The sequence below is a fragment of the Leucoraja erinacea genome, chromosome 22, assembly GCF_028641065.1.
Source record: "Leucoraja erinacea ecotype New England chromosome 22, Leri_hhj_1, whole genome shotgun sequence".
Taxonomy (NCBI): domain Eukaryota; kingdom Metazoa; phylum Chordata; class Chondrichthyes; order Rajiformes; family Rajidae; genus Leucoraja; species Leucoraja erinaceus.
The window spans coordinates 22,662,915-22,686,520 of NC_073398.1; the positions used below are offsets into that span (position 1 = coordinate 22,662,915).

A 23,606-nucleotide genomic window follows, 5' to 3' on the forward strand; every position below is an offset into this window, starting at 1 on the left:
TCATCAGGTGAGGCTGGGGTTCACTTGCATCTCCTCCAACCTCATCTATTGTATCCGCTGTTCCAGATATCAACTTCTGTGGCGAGACCAAGGGCAGGCTCGGCAATCGTTTCTCTGAACACCTCAGCTCAGTCCGCCTCAACCTTCCTGATCTCCCGATTGCTCAGTACTTTAACTCCCCCTCCCATTCCCAATCTGACCTTTCTATCCTGGGCCTCCTCCATTGTCAGAGTGAGGTCCAGCGCAAATCGGAGGAACAACACCTCATCTTTCGCTTTGGTAGCTTACACCCCAGCGATCTGAAGAAGGGTCTCAACCCGAAACGTCGCCCATTCCTTCTCTCCAGATATGCTGCCTGTTCCGCTGAGTTTCTCCAGCATTTTGTGTGGACCTAATGTCTCTAAGGTCTATTCCAAATGTAGACCAACAAAAATGGTTTATTCTGGACTGATAGCCAAGAATTCAGCTAAGAAATACTAGAATATTTATTTTTGTCACTTTGTAAACAAAGTTGCAAGTAATTACTCTTTTTTGTTTTGAGCTGATCTTGGGTGCCTGTTGCAAGAACATTTGTGTGAAATTGTAGGTATTGATGGCACAATCTGGATGAAGCTGTAAGGATAGGTGGAATTAAATTTATTAAGCATAGAAAGTAGAAAAAAATAACTATATTAATGTTGTTACTCTTCACAGCGGGAGAAACAATGAAAAGGCAATCTTTCCTCCAAAAGAATCCTTGCATGTAAAATGGAAAGCTACAGTTGCCTAGCAACTTTTAGAATTTACTGTCTCTGGTTGAGCATTGGTATCACAGGCAGCCATGAACCCATTAAAGCAACATTATTAAAGTCAATTTAATTTGCAGTGGAGTTTGATAAATGTGTCTTGTGTTTCACAATTCGGTCTTTATAATGTTATTTAGGTGCCTATTATAGATTGTGTTCACTACACCAATCTGGTTGACCTTAGAAATGCCATGCAAACACTCATTTACTCATTCCTTTCACTGTAATTGTGACTATCTTCAAGTTCAAATACAACTCCAAAGGGGTCTACTAAAAGAAATACCATCATCAAGGTTTTCCTCAATAACTTCATCTCAGTAGCCTCCTATTTTCTCCATGACCCACAGCATGGATTCTAATCATCTTGAGGCACAGTGAACATAATCTTCACCACCCGACTACTCCAAGAGAAATGCTAGGGATACCAGCAATCATTATACTGTATATGACCTTTCTTAATCCTACCAAAGCCTTTGATTGTATAAATCAGTAAGGATTCTGGAACATTCTCCTCATATTTAATAATTGGCAGAAATTCTTCACCATTTTGCATTTGCTTCACGTCATCGCCCAATACTACTTCTGAATCTCTTTTGCTGTAATGCACATAGTCTCCACATGGTACCCACTTGAGTGTAACTAACATTGAGGACTAATGGGGAAATTGTTCTTTCTACGTTGCCTCCAATCTGCTCCAAACCTCAATCATCAAGCTGCAGTGTCCAGTTGATGCATGGAGGCCATGCTTCAAGTTACTGAATCATACAAGAAAATGAACCTTGCACACAATATACCAAAACAAAGTACTCTACTACCTTGTCTACGCTGTACAACACTACATTTGAACAACAAATGTCTTCAACAAGATCCTGGAAAACATGACTATTTCCTACTTATGAAGAACCACCTCTCTACAAAGGCAGATGTTTATGATGAAATTCACCACAATCTTCAGTTCACCAGCACAGCCTTTAGCCCTTTGGAATAAAGGTTGTTTTGTAGATCCGGACGTCTCTGGCTGCCCCCGGGTGGGGATGGCACACTCGCGGCGGGCGGGGGGGGGGGGGGGGGGGGGGGGTTGGGTCCACTGGCGGTTTGGCAGCACTTGCGGCGCCGGGGACCCAGGTTCGATCCTGGCTGCGCATGAGGTGCGAATCTGCGTGCGTGCAGCTGCCGAGAATGTCTCTCCGCTGGTCCAGTCTCCCCCCCTCCCACTCGCATCTGCCCCCTCTGTTACACCCTGCTCTGCTGCTACCTGGCATCCCCGTTCCTCAGATTAAATATATTTTTACACATAAATCATGAATAAAGATAAGAATTTATACACAGTTTATTCAGTCAGCGCTTCGTTCGCTTTTTCTTCTTTATAGTCAAGTCAAGAGAGTTTATTGTCATGTGTCTCAGATAGGACAGTGAAATTCTTGCTTGCTGCAGCACAACAGAATATAGTAAGCATAAATACAGAACAGTTCAGTGTGACCATATATATACACATAAATAAACAGATAAAGTGCAATAGGCTGTTATAGTTCAGAGTTTGTTTGATGGCAAATTTAATAGCCTGATGGCTGTGGGAAAGAAGCTGTTCATGAACCTGGATGTACCAGATTTCAGGCTCCTGTACCTTCTGCCTGATGCCAGCGGAGAGATGAGTGTGTAGCCAGGATGGTGTGGTTCCTTGATGATGCTGGCAGCCTTTTTGAGGCAGTGACTGCGATAGATCCCTTCGATGGTGGGGAGGTCAGAGCCGATGATGGACTGGGCATTGGTCACAACTTTCTGCATTCTTTTCCGCTCCTGGACGCTCAAGTTGACGAAACAAGCCCCAATGCAACCAGTCAGTATTATCTCTTCTGTGCACCTGTAGAAGTTTGAGAGAGTCCTCTTTGACATACCGACTCTCTGTAATCTTCTCAGGAAGTAGAGGCGCTGATGTGCTTTCTTTATAATTGCTTCAATGTGCTGGGACCAGGAAAGATATTCGGAAATAGCGAGTGACCTTTGACAAATCCCATGGATCCTTGCGTTTTTCGGAATACCGAACTCGCTTATTCCTGCTACTGAATCTCTATTTAGTCAGTTCCTAGTGTAATTAAATTTTGTCATGACCAATTTGTTTTCTTTTCAAAAGACCTAAAGGTATTTCTCCCCAAATGTATATAGATAAGAAACCTTGGATGCTGTGGTTAGTATTCAGAATACGAACATCCACATATAGAATCGTAACTTTTAAATTTGTATTCTCCCTCTTTCATTTAAATGTATATTGATAGTGATACCAAAACACTTTTGACAATACATTAGATCTTAGCCTAAAAAAGAGGTAATTTACTGGCAGTTTTTCAAAATGCTGATTACTTAAAGATCAATTTTATCTTTCCTACATAAGTTGAATCTCAAAGGTGCATTTCAAGGCCAATGTGGAATAGTCTCATGACAATTCAAAACACGACTACCTAAAGGGATGATCGACTGACATAAGGAAACACTAATCAGTTTTATAAATGTGCTAAAACAGCCAAATAAGTTTTTCTCAACCATTAAGTTTTCAAGATACTTGTGCAATTGATGCTTCTGTAAGGTGACTGCAGGCAACACTTTGTTACTGGAGGAATCATTGTGACAAAGCAATGGCAAAGACACTGAACAAGTATTGGAGTATTTTATGATCATCTTCCTGGAGGAAAGTACCAAAAACTCTTGGAAATGAGGAACTGAAAAAAATTAGTATTGTTGGAAAATTAATACTGGAGGAATTAATATGTATATTAATATTACTGCATATTAATTAATATACTGGAAGGATAGAGAATAGATCAATATCCAGGCTCTAATGACCTGCATCCCTTGAAATAAATGGTTAGTATAGTAGAAACACTGGTTGTTCCAATTGATTTCAAAATTTGGAGGGATTAAATATATCCATGCTATTTAAGAAATAATGGCAAGAGGAAGGGAGGACATCCAGGTCAGTTAACCTGTTGTTTGAAAAATACTTTAATTATTGTTAAGGCAATGGTAATAGGGCATCTTGAAAATAATAATAGAACAATGTGATTCGACAAATCATATTGTATCAAAGGTATTTTATTGGTCACATTCACATACACCTAGGTGTAGTGAAGTGAAATGCTTCTTGCCATTTTGCAGCACATAAAGAAGGAATACAGACGTAACATTAATAAGAGCTTTAAACATAAAGAACATCCCCCCACAATGGTTCCCATTATGAGGGAAGGCACAAAGTCCAGTCCCCAACCCCAGTTCACCCATAGTCGGGCCTATTGAGGCCTCCACAGTTGCCTCTACGGAGGCCCGATGTTCCAGGCCGTTCTCGCCGGGTGATGTTGCTCCGGCGTCGGGAGAGTCCTCTCAGCGGCTTGGGAACTCTGGAATGGCCGCTTCCATACAATCTTTATTGTTCAATCTTTAACTAGATAATATTGTTCAATCTTTAACTAGTTGATATTTACTGGAACTTTAAGAAGAGCTTTGATTGAGGATCACACTAGAAGTTATTATGCAAAATTGGAGCATGTGTGATTTGGGTAATATACTGATGTAGATTAAGGATTAACTAATGGATAGAAAACTCTGAGTCCACAAAAAAAACAAAGTACTGGAGGAATTCTATGTCAGGGAGCATCTGTGGAGGGAATGGACAGATGCCGTTTTAGACCAGGACCCTTATTCAGACTATGCCTTTTTTGCAACTTAATAAAAATGCGTCTTGTTCTCAAGCCAAAATATCAACTCTTTAATCTCCCTATTAATACAGTCTTAACTGTTGAGTGGTTCCAGCATTCTGTTTTATTTTGGATTCTACTATCTGCATTTTTTTATTCCAATTAGAAAATTTATTGTTTTTGAATTATTTATTTATTCTAATGTATCTGTAATTCATTGACAATATATGTTGGCTTAATTATGTTAAAAAAAATCTGTATCAATTAATAACATAAACAGCATTTTATATGTCAAGTCAGCAATATTTTTAAACAAATCATGGAGTTAGAGCCAAATATCCTACCATTGACACCATCTATATTTCAAGCTGCCGAGGGAAAGCAGCCAACATATAACCATATAACAATTACAGCACGGAAACAGGCCATCTCGGCCCTACAAGTCCATGCCGAACATCTTTTTTCCCTTAGTCCCACCTGCCTGCACTCATACCATAACCCTCCATTCCCTTCTCATCCATATGCCTATCCAATTTATTTTTAAATGATACCAACGAACCTGCCTCCACCACTTCCACTGGAAGCTCATTCCACACCGCTACCACTCTCTGAGTAAAGACGTTCCCCCTCATGTTACCCCTAAACTTCTGTCCCTTAATTCTGAAGTCATGTCCTCATATCAAGGACTTTCCCAGCCCAGTCATTCCTCCTCGCTCCCATCAGGCAAATAAGTACAAAAACCTGAAAGTGTGTACGACCAGACTCAGGAACAGCTGCTTCCCCTCTGTCATCAGGCTTCTGAATGGTCCTTCTCATAAGGTGACAAACCTGATTTTTCAACCTACCTCATTGCAGACATTGGACTTTTTCCTGTGGAACTGTTACACTACAATGCTGAGAAACTATTCTGCACTCATTTTGTTCGCTTCATCTGATTGTACTCATGTATAATATTATCTGATTGATTGGATAGCACCCAAACTAAAGTGTTTCACTATATCTTGGTACACATAACAGTAATAAACCTTGATCTAGACTTTCTTTTTCAGAATTACATAATGGAAAAATAATTTTTCCCAGTTTGAAAAACAACGGTAACTATTCCTCAGCCAATTCTCTTTCCTCCGAGACACAACTGGGCATTTCCCTTGTGTGCCTGTTGCAATTTATGTCTTGGTCACATATTGGATGATTTTATCCTTGGGAAAATTAGATTAAGTTGTCCTATAACCATTATTAGGCATTCCCAGTAAAAACATTATTGCCTAGGATTACAATGTTTGGTATAAATCCTTTATCTCTCTTTTAATGCCTCAGCAACTCCCCTATGCTAAAATTTGATCTCAACCCCACTGGTCTCAGGCTGCAATTCTGTCACATGCGAATCTCCTAATGAACTAACACTTTGAGAACTCTGAAGTTCTACAGGACTTTCAAATCATGTGACTTTCTGAAGTGTCCCCATGCAGTACCACATCCGATCCACACCAACTATTGCTGCACTCTGACCTAGCCATCCTCCGAGGTCCCCAATGAAACCCCTTGCCCCAATTCTTGTGGAAGATCTCCTGACCCTGACACTTTGTTCTGTTATTCTGCAATTATTTCTTTTCCAACGCCAATGCTCAATTAATATTCCCCTCCCCCCCCCCCCCCCCCCCCCCTTTGATGGATTTTCCCCTCTTTATCCTATGGCCCTGATATTCCTTGAATGTTAGCTCCCCTTTCCCAGACATCTTAACTTCTGGACCATAATCCCACCTCTCTTTTCTGTGTCCACCTGGCAGCATCTTCTTTTGTTGAAAACCTTGCTGGCTTTTTGGAAAACTGAAATAGACCTTGCTTTAAAACCCATTTAAAGTATCATGGTACAGTGTGTCAACGGGCAGAGATGCTGCCTCACATTTCCAATGACCCAGGTTTAATCCTGAACCCCCTCCATGTTGTCTGTGTGAAGTTTACACATACTGCATGTGATAGATTGGGTTGCTTTTGAGTGCTCTGATGTCCACTCACAAACCAAATATACTGTATGGATTAATGGATTAATTGGCCACTATAGGTTGGCTCTGAGCAGGGGACTGGAGAGGCATATGGATAGTTGATGGGGAGATAATAAATGGGATTAGTGTAAATGGGGATTTGATGTTTCATAAGGTAGGTAAAGGGCAATTTCCTTGATGTACAACTGACTGAGTAGCTAGAATTATTTTTAAATTTGCAGACGCAAGCTTCCTTTTCTACTGGAAGAAAAAATATAAACATTGCATTAAAAATGCATTATAGTGGCTTTCTGTTGGTATCCTGACTGATGCATCTTCAGTTACATGAATGGGTGACTAAACATCTGATGTATACTTGATTGTTATTGTTTATAATGATATGAAAGACAAATTTATACAATTGACAATTAGCATTATGGTCAGTGCCCTGATAGGCTTATATATACTGAAAAGTTTTCCATTTAAAAACACGAGCTGTAACATTCCTTTGCTTTGTGCTTTTATCCTTGTACTGACGATGTTTAAGGGACAAATATTAAATGAAATTGTGAATGCAAAATTGAATCCAAACTAATATTAAGCTAAGGTGTTTAAATCAACAATGTGGATACTACTTTATTCAGTCTGCCAATCCATCATGTTAAAAATGTTGTATATTGCTTGAATTCCCTGTGAGTGTCATACCTCCGGCAAGGTCCCTTATCACCCCTGAACTGGGTTGGCACATAACAATCGACCTCATCGTTGGGCTTGGGTAGGTTGAGCTAGGTATGGACAGCTGATTTCTTGCCCAAAAGATATTAGTGATCCAGATGCGTTTTCTATTTTAGGACATTTTCTTCCTTGCTATTTGGTCCATCAACTCTATGCCAGTTCACAGAGTAATTCACATTACCCCACTAATTTTTTCCTGTAACCTATCCTGTTCACGTTCCCCTTAGTTTCTGAGGTCAAACAGTGATTTCATAATACCATTGCTGTAATAATCATTCTTATAAATTCCAGATTTCCAGATCCAAATATTCCGGTAGAGATTTATCCTGTGAAATCAAAAATTGGTTTATCTGAAAAATTCATGCATTATTTCTCAAGTTATTTATGAAAATTTTCAAAAATTTCAAGTAACAGAAAATAAACGAGATGGTCTCGCTGATTACATCACAATGGATCTGCCTGCCTGTCTCTGCTTGCGCTGCGAGTGACCTCACTACCTGTTCTGTCTTCTGTGCTTCTTGGCTTCAACTTTTACTTCTTTAAATTTATCACGTAGCGTCTTTAAACTGCTGCTCAGCTCGTGCTGCGCACTCTGCTGGGCTTCTTGAAGTTCTAGAACATGGCGGCGGTGGTCGTTATCACTGCGCGGTCGAGGGTGCGGGGCAGTGCGATGGGAAGGTGACTGTGGCAGCCGTTACTGAGGGGGGGGAGGAGGGCCTTGCTCGGGGTCCATGCCCACTTACAGCCTCGCTCAGGCCCGGCACTTGTGGGGAGGCTGGGTAAATGTTGCCTCTACCCCCTCCCTCTGTGTCCCCTCCCTTTCTGCCCCTACCCCCTCCCTCTGTTTCCCCTCCCTTTCTTCCCCCCCCCTCTCTCTCTGCCCCCCCCCCCTCCCTCTCTGCCCCCCCCTCCTGCCCCCCCCCCCTCCCTCTCTGCCCCCCCCCTCTCCCCCCCTCCCTCTCTGCCCCCCTCCCTCTCTGCCCCCCTCCCTCTCTGCCCCCCCTCCCTGTCTGCCCCCCCCTGCTTCTCTGCGCCCCCCTGTATATCTGCGCCCCCCCCCCCTCAATCGCTACCCCCTTCCCTCTCCCTCTTTAACCCCCTCCCCCTCCCTCTCCCTCTCCAACCCCCTCTCCACCCGGCCCCCTCTCTAGCCGCGCCTGCGCAGTTGGGGGTTATACATGAGTGGACACGGCAAGGGGTGGGGTAAAAGGAGCGAATTAATAATATTAATATAATATTAAGGAGGGGGTTTGCGTGTGTGTGTGTGTGTGGGGTGGTTAGTGTGTGTTTGTGACGCCGAAGGCCGCCCCCCCCCCTCGCAACGTGTCCCACATAGTCTAGTGTCAAATAAAATAATGTGGTACAAGTAACTGCAGATGCAGGTTTACAAAAAAAAGACACAAAGCAACTGGGCCACAAAGTGCTTTCAGTGTGTCAGGCAGCATCTCTGGAGAATGTATCTATTCTATAATTTATGAGGTCCTTTCCTCAGCTTTATCTCCTAGATGTGATTGGGGTTCATTACATAAGATTATGAACCAACTTAATGTTTTACAAGTTAGATTGTGATTGAGGGGAATGTAATTAGATTAATTTACACTGAGTGGCATTCCCCTTACCCTTTATAATTCACAAATTTACACTAAAGAAGATGGGTACTTGTAAGGACTGTATTTTAGTTCTTTTTTTTTCTCATCAAGCAAGTTGCTGACAGTCAGACAGACCTTTCATTGTCAGTTTCATTTTCTATGCCAGGCAGCATAATGGTGTTGTAGTTAACTAGGCTGCCTTACAACTCGAGAGACCTCAAGATTAATTCTGACTTCGGGTGCTATCTGTATGACGTTTGCATAATCTCTCTTTAACCATATAGTTTTCTGCCAGATGCTCCAGTTTCTGTCCACATCCTATGTGCTAGTGGGCTTGGTGGTTTCTATGTACTGGTGGTTTCTCCTTACTGTGCGTAAGTAGCCCAAGAATCAAAAGGGAGTTCACGGGCCTGTGAGAGAGTAGGTTGCAGGCCTCGAGGAAAATATGAGAGAGAATGGGAGTACTTCTCTGAGAGCTGCATCATATAATAGGCCAAATAGATGACTTCTATGTCATCGTAAATAAATTACAAATGTAAATAACCATTATACATATATTTCAAGGTTTGGCCTGTGAACACAAGGTGACTTCAAGGTTTGGCCTGTGAACACACATTTTAGTTCAAAGTGTGAACTAGACCAAGTGCGACCTGTTTGGGTCCCTGTCACACGGGAGGCCTGGTCCCCCAACGCAACCCGTTCCCCGAACGCAATATTCCACCACTCACCCGTGGCCCCCACTGGATGCCTGATCCCCCAACGCAACCCTGGATTCTGGATTTAGTGTTATGTAATGAACCGGATTTGATAAAGGAACTTGAGGTTAAGGTGCCATTATGAGGTAGTGACCATAATATGGTCAAGTTTAATCTACAATTGGAGAGGGAGAAGGGTAAATCGGAGGTATCAGTGTTACAGTTGAATAAAGGGGACTATGGAGCCATGAGGGAGGAGCTGGTCAAAATTGACTGGAAAGATACCCTAGCAGGCATGACAGTGGAAGAACAATGGCAGATATTTCTGGGAATGATACAGAAGGTGCAGGATCAGTTCATTCCAAAGAGGAAGAAAGATTCCAAGGGGAGTAAGGGGCAACCGTGGCTGACAATGTAAGTCAGGGACAGTATGAAAATAAAAGAGAAGTACAATGTAGCAAAGATGAGCGGGAAGCAAGAGAATTGGGTAATGTTTAAAGAGCAACAGAAGATAACTAAAATGGCAATACGGGGAGAAAAGATGAGATACGAAGGTAAGCTAGCCAAGAATATAAAGGAGGAGAGTAAAAGCTTCTTTAGGTATGTGAAGAGGAAAAAATTAGTTAAGACCGAGTTGGACCCATGAAGACTGAAAAAGGTGAATTTATTATGGGGAACAAGGAAATGGCAGATGAGTTGAACAGGTACTTTGGATCTGTCTTCACTAAGGAGGACACAAACAATCTTCCTGATATACTAGTGGCCAGAGGATCTGGGGTGACAGAGGAACTGAAGGAAATCCACATTAGGCAGGAAATGGTGTTGGGTAGACTGATGGGACTGAAGGCTGATAAATCCCCAGGGCCTGATGGTCTGCATCCCAGGGTACTTAAGGAAGTGGCTCTAGAAATCGTGGATGCATTGGTGATCATTTTCCAATGTTCTATAGATTCAGGATCAGTTCCTGTGGATTGGAGGGTAGCTAATGTTATGCCACTTTTTAAGAAAGGCGCGAGAGACAAAACAGGGAATTATAGACCAGTTAGCCTGACATCAGTGGTGGGGAAGATTCTGGAGTCAATTATAAAAGATGAAATGGCGGCACATTTGGCTAGCAATAACAGGATCGAATCGAGTCAGCATGGATTTACGAAGGGGAAATTATGCTTGACTAATCTTCTGGAATTTATTGACGATATAACTAGGAAAATGGAAAAGTGAGAGCTAGTGGATGTAGTGTACCTGGACTTTCAGAAAGCATTTGATAAGGTCCCTCATAGGAGATTCGTGGGCAAAAATAGGGCACATGGTATTGGGGGTAGAGTGCTGACATGAATAGAAAATTGGTTGGCAGACAGGAGAAGTAGGGATTAACAGATCCCTTTTCGAATGGCAGGCAATGTCTAATGGGGTACTGCAAGGCTCGGTGCTGGGAACGCAGCTATCTATATTACTAAAAGTCTGATCTTGACCACTTCCTGTTCTGTATATTGATTTTAGAAAAAAAGCTGCCACTTACGATAGTGATTTTTGGCCATCTTACTCAGAGTCCCCCTCCGTTGCGCAGGACAAGAGGATTTTCCCATCGATGTAAAATAAAAGAGTTATTAGTGTTTAAAAAATGTTGAGATTCTCTCTCCTGAAGGCCACGCCCCTTCTGGAGGGACTATAAAACCCGGAAGTGTTGAGTGCCTCAGTCAGTCTCCGCAAACTGGGCGAGCGAGAGGGTCACGTCTCTCAGTCTGAGCTGTGAATAACACTAGACATATGTCAATTAAACTGTGAATGGTTTTATTGATCTGTCAGTGCCCTTAATGTGGTTTGAAAATATAGTTTGGAAATGCTAAAGCTGTGTCGCCTTTGGTTTGGAAATGCTAAAGCTGCGTTGCCTTTGGTTTGGAAATGCTAAAGCTGTGTTGCCTTATTAAAGTTGCCATGCCTAATTAAATTTGCCTTGCCTAATTAAAGTTGCCTTGCCTAATTAAAGTTGCCGCCTAAATAAAGTTGCCTTGCCTAATTAAAGTTGCCTTGCCTAATTAAAGTTGCCTTGCCTAATTAAAGTTGCCTTGCCTTCTATATAATTAAAAGTCTAATCTTGACCACTTCCTGTTTACGCTTTATATATTGATTTTAGAAAAAACGCTACCACTTAAGCTGTGATTTTTGGCCATCTTACTCAGTCCCCCTCCGCTCATCAGGTGCCGAGGATTTTTCCCATCGATTAAAAATAAAATAGTTATTAGTGTTTAAAAAATGTTGAGATTCTCTCTCCTGTCAATCACGCCATGAAGGTGGAAGGGACTATAAAACCCAGAAGTGTGGGCGTGGCTGAGTCTCTGCAAGATTGAGGACGGAGAGGTCAAGACTCACTGTCTTTAGTTGCCTTGCACGCTGCTTGAAATGGTATGAACCTACACTTGAATTTGGTGGCCTTGCACCCTGCTTGAAAAGGAATTTCAAGGAATAGCCTTGAGTCAATTGCCAGCCCACCAGCCATGAGTGAGTGAGCTGGCGGCATAACAGACTGTGCAGCCAGTCCAAGAATCCATTTGGCCCTCAATGTCCATACTAGCCCTCTGGAAACCAGTCCCTTCAACCCACAACACCCATACTAGTGCTCCAGAAAGCCCCCCCCCCAACTGGCCACCAATATTAGAATTGGTGGAGAGGTGGAATATTGCGTTGGGGGACCAGCCCTCACGTGTGATGCTGGGACCCAACAGGTCCCACTTAGTCTAGTTTACAATATATTTCAATGATTTAGATGAAGGGATTCAAAGTACCATTCGTAATTTTGCAGATGATACAAAGCTGGGTGGCAGTGTGAACTATGAGGAGGATGTTATGAGAATGCAGGGTGACTTGGACAGGTTGGGTGAGTGGGCAGATGCATGGCAGATGCAGTTTAATGTGGGTAAATGTGAGGTTATCCACTTTGGTAGCAAAAACAGGAAGGGAGATTACTATCTAAATGGTGTCAAGTTGGGTAAAGGGTCCTTGTTCATCAGTCAATGAAAGTAAACATGCAGGTACAGCGGGCAGTGAAGAAAGCGAATGGCATGTTGGTCTTTATAACAAGAGGAGTTGAGTATAGGAGCAAAGAGTTGTATTGGGTCCTAGTGAGACCACTGCAGTTGGTCAGAGTTGTATTGGGTCCTAGTGAGACCACACCTGCAGTATTGTGCGCAGTTTTGGTCCCCTAATTTGAGGAAGGACATTCTTACTATTGAGGGAGTGCAGCGTAGGTTTACAAGGTTAATTCCCGGGATGGCGGGACCGTCATTTACTGAGAGAATGGAGTGGCTGGGCTTGTATACTCTGAAGTTTAGAAGGATGAGAGGGAATCTTATTGAAACATATAGGATTATTAAGGGTTTGGACACGCTAGAGGCATGAGACATGTTCCCGATGTTGGGGGAGTCCAGAACCAGGGGCCATTTAGAACGGAGACGAGAAAACACTTTTTCTCACAGAGAATTGTGAGTCTGTGGAATTCTCTGCCTCAGAGGGCGGTGGAGGCCAGTTCTCTGGATACTTTCAAGAGAGAGCTAGATAGGGCTCTTAAAGATAGCAGAGTCAGGGGATATGGGGAGAACGAGGTACTGATTAGGGATGATCAGCCATGATCACATTGAATGGAAATGGCCTACTTCTGTACCTATTGTCTATTGTCTATTGCAAACCGTTCCCCAATGCAATATTCCGCCACTCACGCGTTGCCCCGTATTCCAGCACTCGCCCATAGCCCCCAACTGTGCAGGGGCATATCCCCCAACACTGCCACCTCCTCTTGCTTTGAGGACATTAAAAAAGAATACAATAGCACTTCCCCTGACTCCCCCAGCACTCCCTCCCCCTCCTGTTCTGTTTTTAAAGGTTAAAAACATGCTGGCAAGACTGAGTGTCCCTGGATTGCAACTTTGTTGCAAGAGGATTTGGATCGCTGTCTGCCTGTCTATCTGTCCGTCCGTCCTCCCAGAACTACTCCAAAACGGTACACGATAGAGCTAACATTTTTGCACCATCTTAATCACAATTGTCCTGTGGTTGTTTTATGTTCAGATTGATGTTATATTTCACAGGTTATTGCCATTTTTAGATTTACAAAACCCCAATTTGAGAAAAATGTCTTCACTGTGCTTACAGCTATGCTGTCACAATGGGATTGTAGCCCAACTCGCAACATTGTTGCTATCCAAGTAGGAAGGAACTGCAGATGCTGGTTTATACGAGAGAGACACAAAATGCTGGAGTGACTCAGTGGGCCAGGCATCATCTCTGAAGAAACGGAATAGGTGACGTTTCGGAATGCAAGGCATGGATAGAGGCAGTCTGAAGAAGGGTTCCGATCCAAAATGTAATCTATTCCTTTTCTCCAGAGTCTACCAACCTGTCCCTGATCCACCACACTGCTCTCTGGTAATAAAGGTTCACAGTGAGATTTCCATATCTTATTGGTCACCTTTTGGGAAAGGCAGACATCCATGCTGAAATTCACCTTCATCAGTATAGCCTTTGGTCTGTTGAGGAAATAAGTAATTAACGATCAGCATTTCAAAGTTTATGGACTACCGAACCGCAGGGATCCTTGCCCTCCTGTATGATTCTGAGACATGGACTATGTACAAAAGGAATTTTAAGGTATTGGAAAAATACCAGAAATGCTGTCTCTACAAAGTTGTCCAAATTCAATGGAAGAATAAAAGAACCAATATCAGCATCTCTCCCATGACAATATACCCAGCATTAAGATTTTGCATACTTTCAGTCAGCTACATTAGGCTGGCCACATCATTCACACACCGAACACCAAGTGCTGTCATACGAGGAGATACGAGGCCGCAGGCCGGCGGTCGGAGCTCTTCTCCGGCGATGCCCGGCAAGGGATCCCAGACTCCAGATGGGATCTCCACGCCCACGGCTAGAAGCTCTGCAGACCACAGCCCCCACGATGCCAAAGTCACCAAGCCAGCGATTGGAGCACTCCTTTCTGGCGACCCCCAGCAAGGGTTCACCCCCGCTCCGCGATGGAAAAATCCACGCTGCACCCACTGTTGAATCTCTGGGCCTGACTCCGGGAAAGACCGCTCCAATCCAAACTGTTAGACCGGGAGAGGGTAGGCGGAGAAGCGACATGGAAAAAGTCGCTCTCCGTCGAGGAAACGACTGAAAAACAGTTTCCCTCTTTTCGCCCCCCACCACACACAAGACACACCACACACAAGCACAAGACACACACCGAGAAACACTCAAACAAACACTAAGACTTACCAAAAAACCCCAAAAAGGGTCGAAATAACGAACACGCTGCTGGCAGGGCAGACGACTCGCAGCGTCCCCAACTGACCGGTGAAATCTGTGAAGGAGTCTATGATTTGCACATTAGCCTTTTTAGCCCTCAGAAACCTCAAAGTCAGAGTGAAAGTAAATAATTTTCGATCGCAAGGGACTGGCTAAGAACAAGAGGCAATGATGGGAATAGCATATTTTTACATTAAGTTTAATGGGCCCCATGATGAATACCTGAGTAATTCACATGGAGAAAAAGTCTTGATAACACCAACCCAGCATTGGTTAATGCTTTCAGGCGTAGAGATAGAAAATTGATGTTACAAACACAGACACAGCAATATTAGCACTAATTTTAGTGTAATGATTAAAAATTAGTTACACACACAGGCACTATGAAATAGATATTAACCTATCTGACCCAAAAGTAATGATTTAAAAAAATTATGTTTTGGTCAACATGGCAAGAATATAGCTCTTGGATCTATCTTACCTTTGCTTTAATCAAACATTTTAATGGTTGGTAATATCTACTTGACAGTGCATACATGATAGTGTAATCCTGGATTTTTTTTTAAAAAAAAAGTAGACGAGTATGGCTCCAAATACATCACAAATAGCAATCAACTATCTAAATAAATAAATGTTCTTGATTAATGGAGTTCGGAGCAATGTCTCATCCCACCCAAAACAAATGTTATATCCCCTAACCCTGATCTGAACTTAAAATAAACAATTCTTTGGTATATGCATATATCAAGTTACGATATGAACTGAATAATTTGACTGTTTTTTTAACATTTGTTCAACTGATTCTACTTTATGAGATAGGTAAGTTTGGTATTAAATTTCTGAATCCAGAAAATTTTAACGCTACTTTTAGCTGGAAAATACCCATTGCACGTTAGAACTAAAATACTTTATTGACATAATTAACTGGTGATCCAAAAATATATGATTGTAACACAATTCTCTTACTATTTTCCAAAAAGTAAATTATGTGAGGAGCTTTACTTTAAAACTTCCTTTCCTACTATTTTTAGGTGTTCAAAGGATATTAAAATATTGTTTTCCAAAAATCTTTTCTCTGAAGATTAAATGTCCCAGCAGTTGCTGCTTACAATATAGTGATTGCTAATTAAAGCATTTTTTGTTCCAAACATGGGATAGACACAAAATGCTGGAGTAACTCAGCGGGTCAGGCAGCATCACTGGAGAACAGGAATAGTTGATGTTTCAGGTCAAGACCCTTCTTCAATCTCCTGTGTTCCAAGAAATAAAGTTGTAGTCTGCCCAACCTCTTCCTATAAGTTCAAGGGCCTTGAGTCCTTGCAACATTATTGTAAACCTTCTCTGCACCTTTTTCCATCTTAATGGCACCAAACCCATAGCGGGGTGATTTTGCAATCTATGGCCAGAAATATATCATGTGACATGATCAGCTGAGAGAGCCTAATAAACCCCAGGCAAAGTTTCCTACAGTGAGGGTGACAGGGCAGGTACTTGTCTATTTTGGAATTTCAGACTTGTTTAGCAAACAGAAAAAATAGATATCTTAAAATCAATAAAACAAGTCCATATATTTTTATCTTTTTTATCATAAGAATGCAACTTGTGTTTGCTTGAATCCTGACATTTTATTTAGTATGTTGAGAATACTCTGGCATCTCAAGTACCTTTAAAATATCTTTTAAGCACATGGTCAATATCTATGATGCAGATAATCTTGCTTTCAAAGATTTGACATCTACCATTATGTGAAGTGAGTTGGTATTGGCAATTTCTTAGGATGATTATTGATGTATTTTGGGTTTAACCTAAGTTTCTGGCTTGATACCGCACATCAGGTCTACCTGCCGTATGTCATGTTTATCAGAAAATTAATACAGACATTTGTATAATAATCAAAGTAAAATCTCAGAAGGCATTTAACATGTTGGATCCATCATCGTTATACTTAACTGATTTTTCTTGCTCGATGCTTGTATTGGACATTGCATTACCAAACATTAAGATACAGATTTTCAGCCTGCAATCTGTCTCTTCGTTACCCTGTACCACCAGTCAGTTGACATGGTGGCACTGGGCAACGATATTATTGATGTCCTTTTAAAGCAGGTGGACATTGGTAATCAGAGGTTACACCGAGTCAAATTAGATTTTGACCCAGTAATTATTTTATTTCCAAGTAATGATAATGTACAGTGCCCTCCATAATGTTTGGGACAAAGACCCATCATTTATTTATTTGCCTCTATACTCCACAATTTGAGATTTGTAATAGGAAAAATCACATGTGGCAAAAGTGCAAATTGGCAGATTTTAATAAGGGGTATTTTTAAACATTTTGGTTTCATCATGTACAAATTACAGCAGTGTTTATACATAGTCCTCCCATTTCTGGGCACCATAATATTTGGGACACAGCAATGTCATGTAAATGAAAGTAGTCATGTTCAATATTTTGTTGCATAACCTTTGCATGCAATGGCTGCTTGAAGTCTGCAATTCGTGGACATCACCAGTTGCTGGGTGTCTTCTCTGGTGATGCTCTGCCAGGTCTGTGTTGCAACCATCTTTAGCTTATGCTTGTATTGGGGGCTGGTCCCCTTCAGTTTTCACTTCAGCACATAAAAGGCATGCTCAATTGGGTTCAGATCGGGTGATTGACTTGGCCACTCAAGAATTGACCATTTTCTAGCTTTGAAAAACTCCTTTGTCTTTCTGTAGAACGAACTGCCAGCCAATGAGTTTTGAGGCATTTGTTTGAATTTGAGCTGATAGGATGTGTCTATACACTTCAAGATTCATTAAGCTATGACCATCAGCAGTTGTATCATCAATGAAGATAAGTGAGCCAGTACCTTCAGCAGCTATACATGCCCAGGCCATAACATACCACTGTTTCACAGATGAGGTGGTGTGCTTTGGATCTCGGGCAGTTCCTTCTCTCCTCCATACTTTGCTCTTGCCATCACTCTGACATAAGGTAATCTTTGTCTCATCTGTCCACAAGACCTTTTTCCAGAACTGTGGTTGTTCTTTTAAGTACTTCTTGGCAAACAGTAACCAAACTCCTATTTTTGTGGCTAACCAGTGGTTTGCATCTTGCAACGTAGCGTCTGTATTTCTGTTCATGAAATCTTCAGCGGACAGTGGTCAGTGACAAATCCACACCTGACTCCTGAAGAGTGTTTCTGATCTGTCGGACAGGTGTTTGGGGATTTTTCTTTATTATAGGGAGAATTCTTCTGTCATCAGCTGTGGAGGTCTTCCTTGGCCTGCCAGTCCCTTTGCGATTAATAAGCTCACCGGTGCTCTCTTTGTTCTTAATGATGTTCCAAACAGTACATTTTGGTAAGCCTAAGGTTTGGCTGATGTCTCTAACAGTTTTATTCTTGTTTCCCAGTCCCATAATGGCTTATTTGACTTTCATTGGCACAACTTTGATCATGTTGATAAACAGCAATAAAAGTTTCCATTGGTGATGGAAAGACTGGAGGAAAGACTAGGGGCTGAGAGCTCTCTTATACCTACATTAAGGAGACATTTAAACACACCTGAGCCATTACAAACACCCGTGAAACCATGTGTCCCAAACATTATGGTGCCCTGAAATAGTTGGACTATGTATAAGCACAACTATAATTTCTACATGGTGAAACCAAAATGGATAAAAATACTCTTTTATAAGATCTGACAATGTGCACTTTAATCACATGTGATATTTTATGTTACAAATCTCAAATTGTGGAGTACAGAGGCAAATAAATAAATGATGGGTCTTTGTCCCAAACATTATGGAGGGCACTGTATGCTTTGATGAAGAACTGGAAGGAGGTGATGTTCTTTTTGTAGTCCTTGATGTGCTATTGTAGAAGACTTGGCAAGCTATTACAATGTTTCACAATTACTTCTACATTGCAGGCACTGATGATGAAGGAAATAAATGCTGAAAGTGGCTGATGAGTTGACAATTAAACCAAATGTTTTGTTTTCTGGATGATGTTGGGTTTCTTGAGTGTTGGCGTTTTCACAAGTTCCTCTCGTGGTAGTGTAAAAATAGCAGGGCATTGGTGTGCTCCTCTCTCAGGAAGTGGGAAATCAGAGAAACTTCCAGTATGAGAAGTGTGTTCAGCTGCAACTCCTGACCGAACGACTGAAGGAACTGTAGTTGAGACTGAATAGCCTCAAGATCATCCAGGAGTATCAGAGCATCACAGATATGAGTTATAATGAGGTATTCACACCAAAGGTACAGGCAGAAAGTAGATGGGTGACCACCAGGATAGGGAGTCGGCAGGGTGCGCAGGAATCCCCTGTGGCCATTCCGCTCCAAAACAAGTATACCTTTTTGAATACGTTTGGGGGAACGACCAGTCAGGAGAGAGCAGCAGCACCAGTAAGGTGTGTGGCACCAAGCCCAGCTCTGAGGCACAGCGGGGAAGGGTGAAGGCAGACTGAGCGAAAGTGATAAGAGACTCGTGAGTTCGGCGGACAATCAGTGACCGCAAGTGAGACTCCTGGATAAAGTGTCTCCTCCCTGATGAATGTCTTCAATCGGTTGCGGAGCATTTTACTGGCGGAAGAGGTGCAGCCAGAAATCATTGTGCACTTTGGCACAATGACATGGGTAGTAAAAGGATACATGGTAGTAACATTAATTTGCCTTTATTTTAGTTCAAAATGATCAGTGCCTTATCTCAATACTGTGATTCTTGGTTCTTAACTGCGTTGCCAGGAGAAAAAAAACACCTCCCCGAGTCTGTCCTTTGACAGGCTTTATTGCACATTTTGGCAAGAGCATGTTTCATTCAATCCCAGGAATAAGTCTTGTGAATCTTCTCTGCACCCCATCTACAACAAGTATGCCTTTTTTTCCGGGAAAGAGGCCGAACTTGCAAATAGTAATCCAGGTGTGGTCTCGTATAACTGCGGTAAAATAGCGTTACTTTTTAATACAATTCCTGAATAGACATAATTTTTATTTTTTCGTACTCGGGTACAAAGATATCGTGGTGACAGCTCTCGTAAGAGTAACGCAAATGTAGAGCTTGTGTGTGGTGGATCTATTAGTAAACACTTTTAATTTCAAACGATTTGATCTCCATTGTAGTTTTTTTTTAATGGGCAAGCAAAAGTGAACAATTTAAACTCGGTTATTTACTTAAAGTAAAACGCTGGAGAGTGAAAAGAGCCGGCAGCCCGAATCCGCCCATTCCTGCTGGGCAGGTTAGTTTAAAATCCGGATATCTACATAATTGCTGTACATTTTTATGCCATGTCTCGCACAACTATATTATAGGTTACCCCGTGTCCTCACGTCACAGCATTCTCCATAATGCGAGTGATTCGAGCTTATGTCAGGAGTCAGAGTACATCTGTTATTGTCTGCCCGGCATTTTCACAGGCTGCCAGAGAGCATCTGCATCAATCGGCGGCTTCACATCCCGGAGGTAGCTGCAAGACCTATCGTCACCGCATCCAATAGGAGCGGGCGTGTGGCTGTGAGCTGCTCCCACGGGAGCTGCCGCTGTGTGTCTCCAGTGGCCGCCGCCGCCGCGGACAGGGCACCGGGGGCAGCGAGCAGCAGCCGATGCAGCACGGGTGAGAGGCGTGGCAGCGCCGTGCTGAGGCTCGGAGACAAGAACGGGATCTGCCCGGCTTTCCCGCCAGTGTGCACCAGTTTAGAGCTCCTGATCGATGGCTGGAGTGTGCACTCTGGGTGTGGAACTAACAAACTGATGGCAAAAGGCCCGCTGGAGCTGCCTAATCCACTTAGCATAAATACGGTAATTTATAAGGAAAGGCGATGCTGGTGTACCTTAAAGGACAGAGGCACTAGATATAACAAAGAATCAAACGGAATTTCATTTCTAACCATGCAGATGTGATTCTCGAGGAGCAGAACGCAAGTGAGGTAAAGTATCATCGACTGCTGCCTCTGCTGGGTTCATGCTCGTACAGTAGACACATCAGTGTGGCTTTAACTGTTGAACTTTGAATGGGTAATTTGCAGCTGAGATTCCGTGCGAGGGATATCGGGGGTTGGATTTGATGAGCGGCTGATCAAACGCCCGAATCGGAACAGCGGAGGGATCTCTGTCGCTCCTCGTCTCTGGACTGTGCTGTCTTTCCAGTGGTACTAAATGTGACTTGTGTTCCGTTTTGCAGGGGGCACTGTTGATAAGGACCTTCGACACTATCTCAATTTACGGTTCCAAAAGGGTTCGGTTGACCACGAGCTTCAGCAGATTATCCGCGATAACCTGTACTTGCGGACCGTGCCATGTAAGTACCGTGCGTTTGCTTTGGTTCAGGCAAGAAATGATGAGTCGAAATGGCCAAAGAGCTACAGTAGTTCCCTTGTTGTTAGTAAAACATACTTTGATATTTTAAATATTAGGTTTATAAAAAGTAAAATAAATGACGTTGGTTTGAACCCCTGGAAAGAATAGTCATCTATGCGCACCAGGTTATAATGTTCATTATATTCGATGTTTTCGATTTTCGGTATTTTATTCTTGCTAAATTCTTCGTTTTGAAATATCGGAGGAAAATGGTTGGAGGGAAAGCATTATTTGAAAAAAACAGACCATCATCTTCCATTTTCTAGCAATCGTTTATTTTCAAACAAACGCAGCTGTTATCTCTCGGCTCCGTTTTTCGTAGATAGTCAACTGCGAATATGTTAAGTTTTTATGAAATCTATTTTGTACTTAAATTTTTTTTAAACGGACCAATAATTAAGAATCGAGTGAGTAAGTTATTAAGTGAAAACTTATTGGCCGAATTAAAATATCCATTTACTCAAATTAACAACGCTTCAGTTGCTGCAATGATTTTGAACTTAATTCAAAATGGAATAAGAACCCACAAATTCCAAATAAACAAGCGTGAGATACCAAAAACGTAAATATCATGGAATGCGGGAATGTTTTAGGTTACATGCAAATATTGTTGTGATGCTAACAGAAGATAGCCTGATGTAGGTTATTCTTGTTCCCAAAAATAATAGAGATGTATAGCTTCACTTGCATCATGAAGGAAATAACAAAGCAATATATCTCAGTAATATACAATGTTTGTCATTCGTGTTGAAATTAAATGAGTATATTTCTTAAGAAATGACTTTAATTAAATTTTGAACATTTGTGTAAATATTTGGGTAGGCTTATGATATTTGGAATTGATTTATAAAAATATTTGTGGGAGTGCAAAAAATACTTTTGTCATGTTTAATTTCACTAAAGTGTTAATGCTTACATGGTTTTTGGGAGCACTTGGAAGTGCAAACTGGCTGGAAGGAAAACCCTTAAGTAAGGCAAGGAAGGAAAATGGAGTGAATCAATACATGCAAGAAAATAAATAAAGTCATTCAGCTCTTTGAGTCTTCTTTACCTCCTTAAGATCATGACTAATCTTCTCTTTCAATGCCATTTTCCTGCACAGCCCCCATGTTTCTTGATTCCCATGCAGTCCAGAATCAATTATCTGGTTTTGAATGAACACAATGACGGAGTTGTCATTTCCTCCCGAGGCAGAAAATTCCAGATGTTCACCACCACCCATTCAGTCCTAATTTCTCCACATTTCACTTTTGAAGAACCTACACCTTATTCTCAAAATGACCTTGTGGTCCAGGGGATACATCCTCCCTGCATCGAGCCTGTCAAAGCCCTTTAACAATTTTGTATATCAATGAGATCTCCACTCATTTGTCTAAGCTGTAGAAAATACAATGTAATTCTAATCAACCTTTCCTCCGACAGCAAACTTGTTATTCCTGGAATCAGTCTAGTGGATTTTTGCTGCACCCTCGCTGTGGGAATTGCATCGTTTTATAGGTAAAGGGACTGAAACTGCACACAATAGTCCTGGTGCAGTCTCACCAAGGTCCTCTGCAATTGCTACTTTCATACAACTCCCAGTAGCTACTTAACAGCACTGTTACAACATGTAGATCTGTTCTTGCATGCAACAAAAAATCTTTGTTGGTTGGGCTGATATGGAAAAGTGAAATGTGATTTTTTTTCAGTCTGAAACACAGCGAAAAATGTCCAATTTTGAATAATTGAATTGAATTGAATAAATTGTATTAGCCATGTCTGTTTACATACAAGGAATTTGCCTTGGTGCTTTGCTTGCAAGTAACAACACGATGTACACTAGACAATTACAAGTAAAACATTGTATAGCGTCAGTTTCTATACATGATTTTAAGTACATTTGTGATTTTTATAATCAAAAAATAATGTTGCAATATCTTTTAAACACATGAATACTTCATTTTGTAGTAATACCAAACTAAGTAATGATTAATAGTTATACCATAAAAAATTTCTGCTACTGGAATTTTATCAAATTTTTAACTTGCATTTTCTTTCTTTGATAATTAATTCACTGTTGCACTTTGATAGATGGTGTCTGCTTTTATTCCTTCCTGTAATTTGTTTGTTCATGGTATGCAGATGTCACTGGCAGGGCTGGTATTTTTAGTCCCCCACTAATTGCCTCTGCATGGAAGAGGCACTTAAGAGTCAACCACATCGGTAAGTCTGGACTCTCATATAAACCAGACCAGGTAACGCTAGCAGATTTCCTTCTCTGACGACATATTTAAAGTTTTTTTTAGATTTTGATGCAAATATAATTAATGACACTAAACAGCACATTACAATTAAGTTAGGTGTACTTCTGGTTAGCTAAACTTTTATTATTGTAAAAAGTTAGTAATTCTTCAAGACATATTGGCAAGGCACTTAGTAATATTCAAGCAAATGAGGAAAAAGTTGATGTGATTTTGTGAAAGGGTAGTGATTGACCAATTTGTAGAGAAGGCATT

At 41.6% G+C, this 23,606-nt stretch overlaps 1 protein-coding gene across 16 annotated transcripts in view; it reads left to right on the top strand.

The window, feature by feature from the left end:
* magi2a (membrane associated guanylate kinase, WW and PDZ domain containing 2a) overlaps positions 1–23,606 on the top strand; it is a 369,023-nt gene that overhangs the window by 49,130 nt on the left and 296,287 nt on the right. For all 16 annotated transcript variants that reach the window (XM_055653114.1, XM_055653115.1, XM_055653116.1 and 13 more), the window contains one exon: positions 20,936–21,052. In XM_055653114.1, coding sequence (XP_055509089.1) covers positions 20,936–21,052 — 117 coding nt within the window. The remainder of the gene's footprint in view (positions 1–20,935; positions 21,053–23,606) is intronic.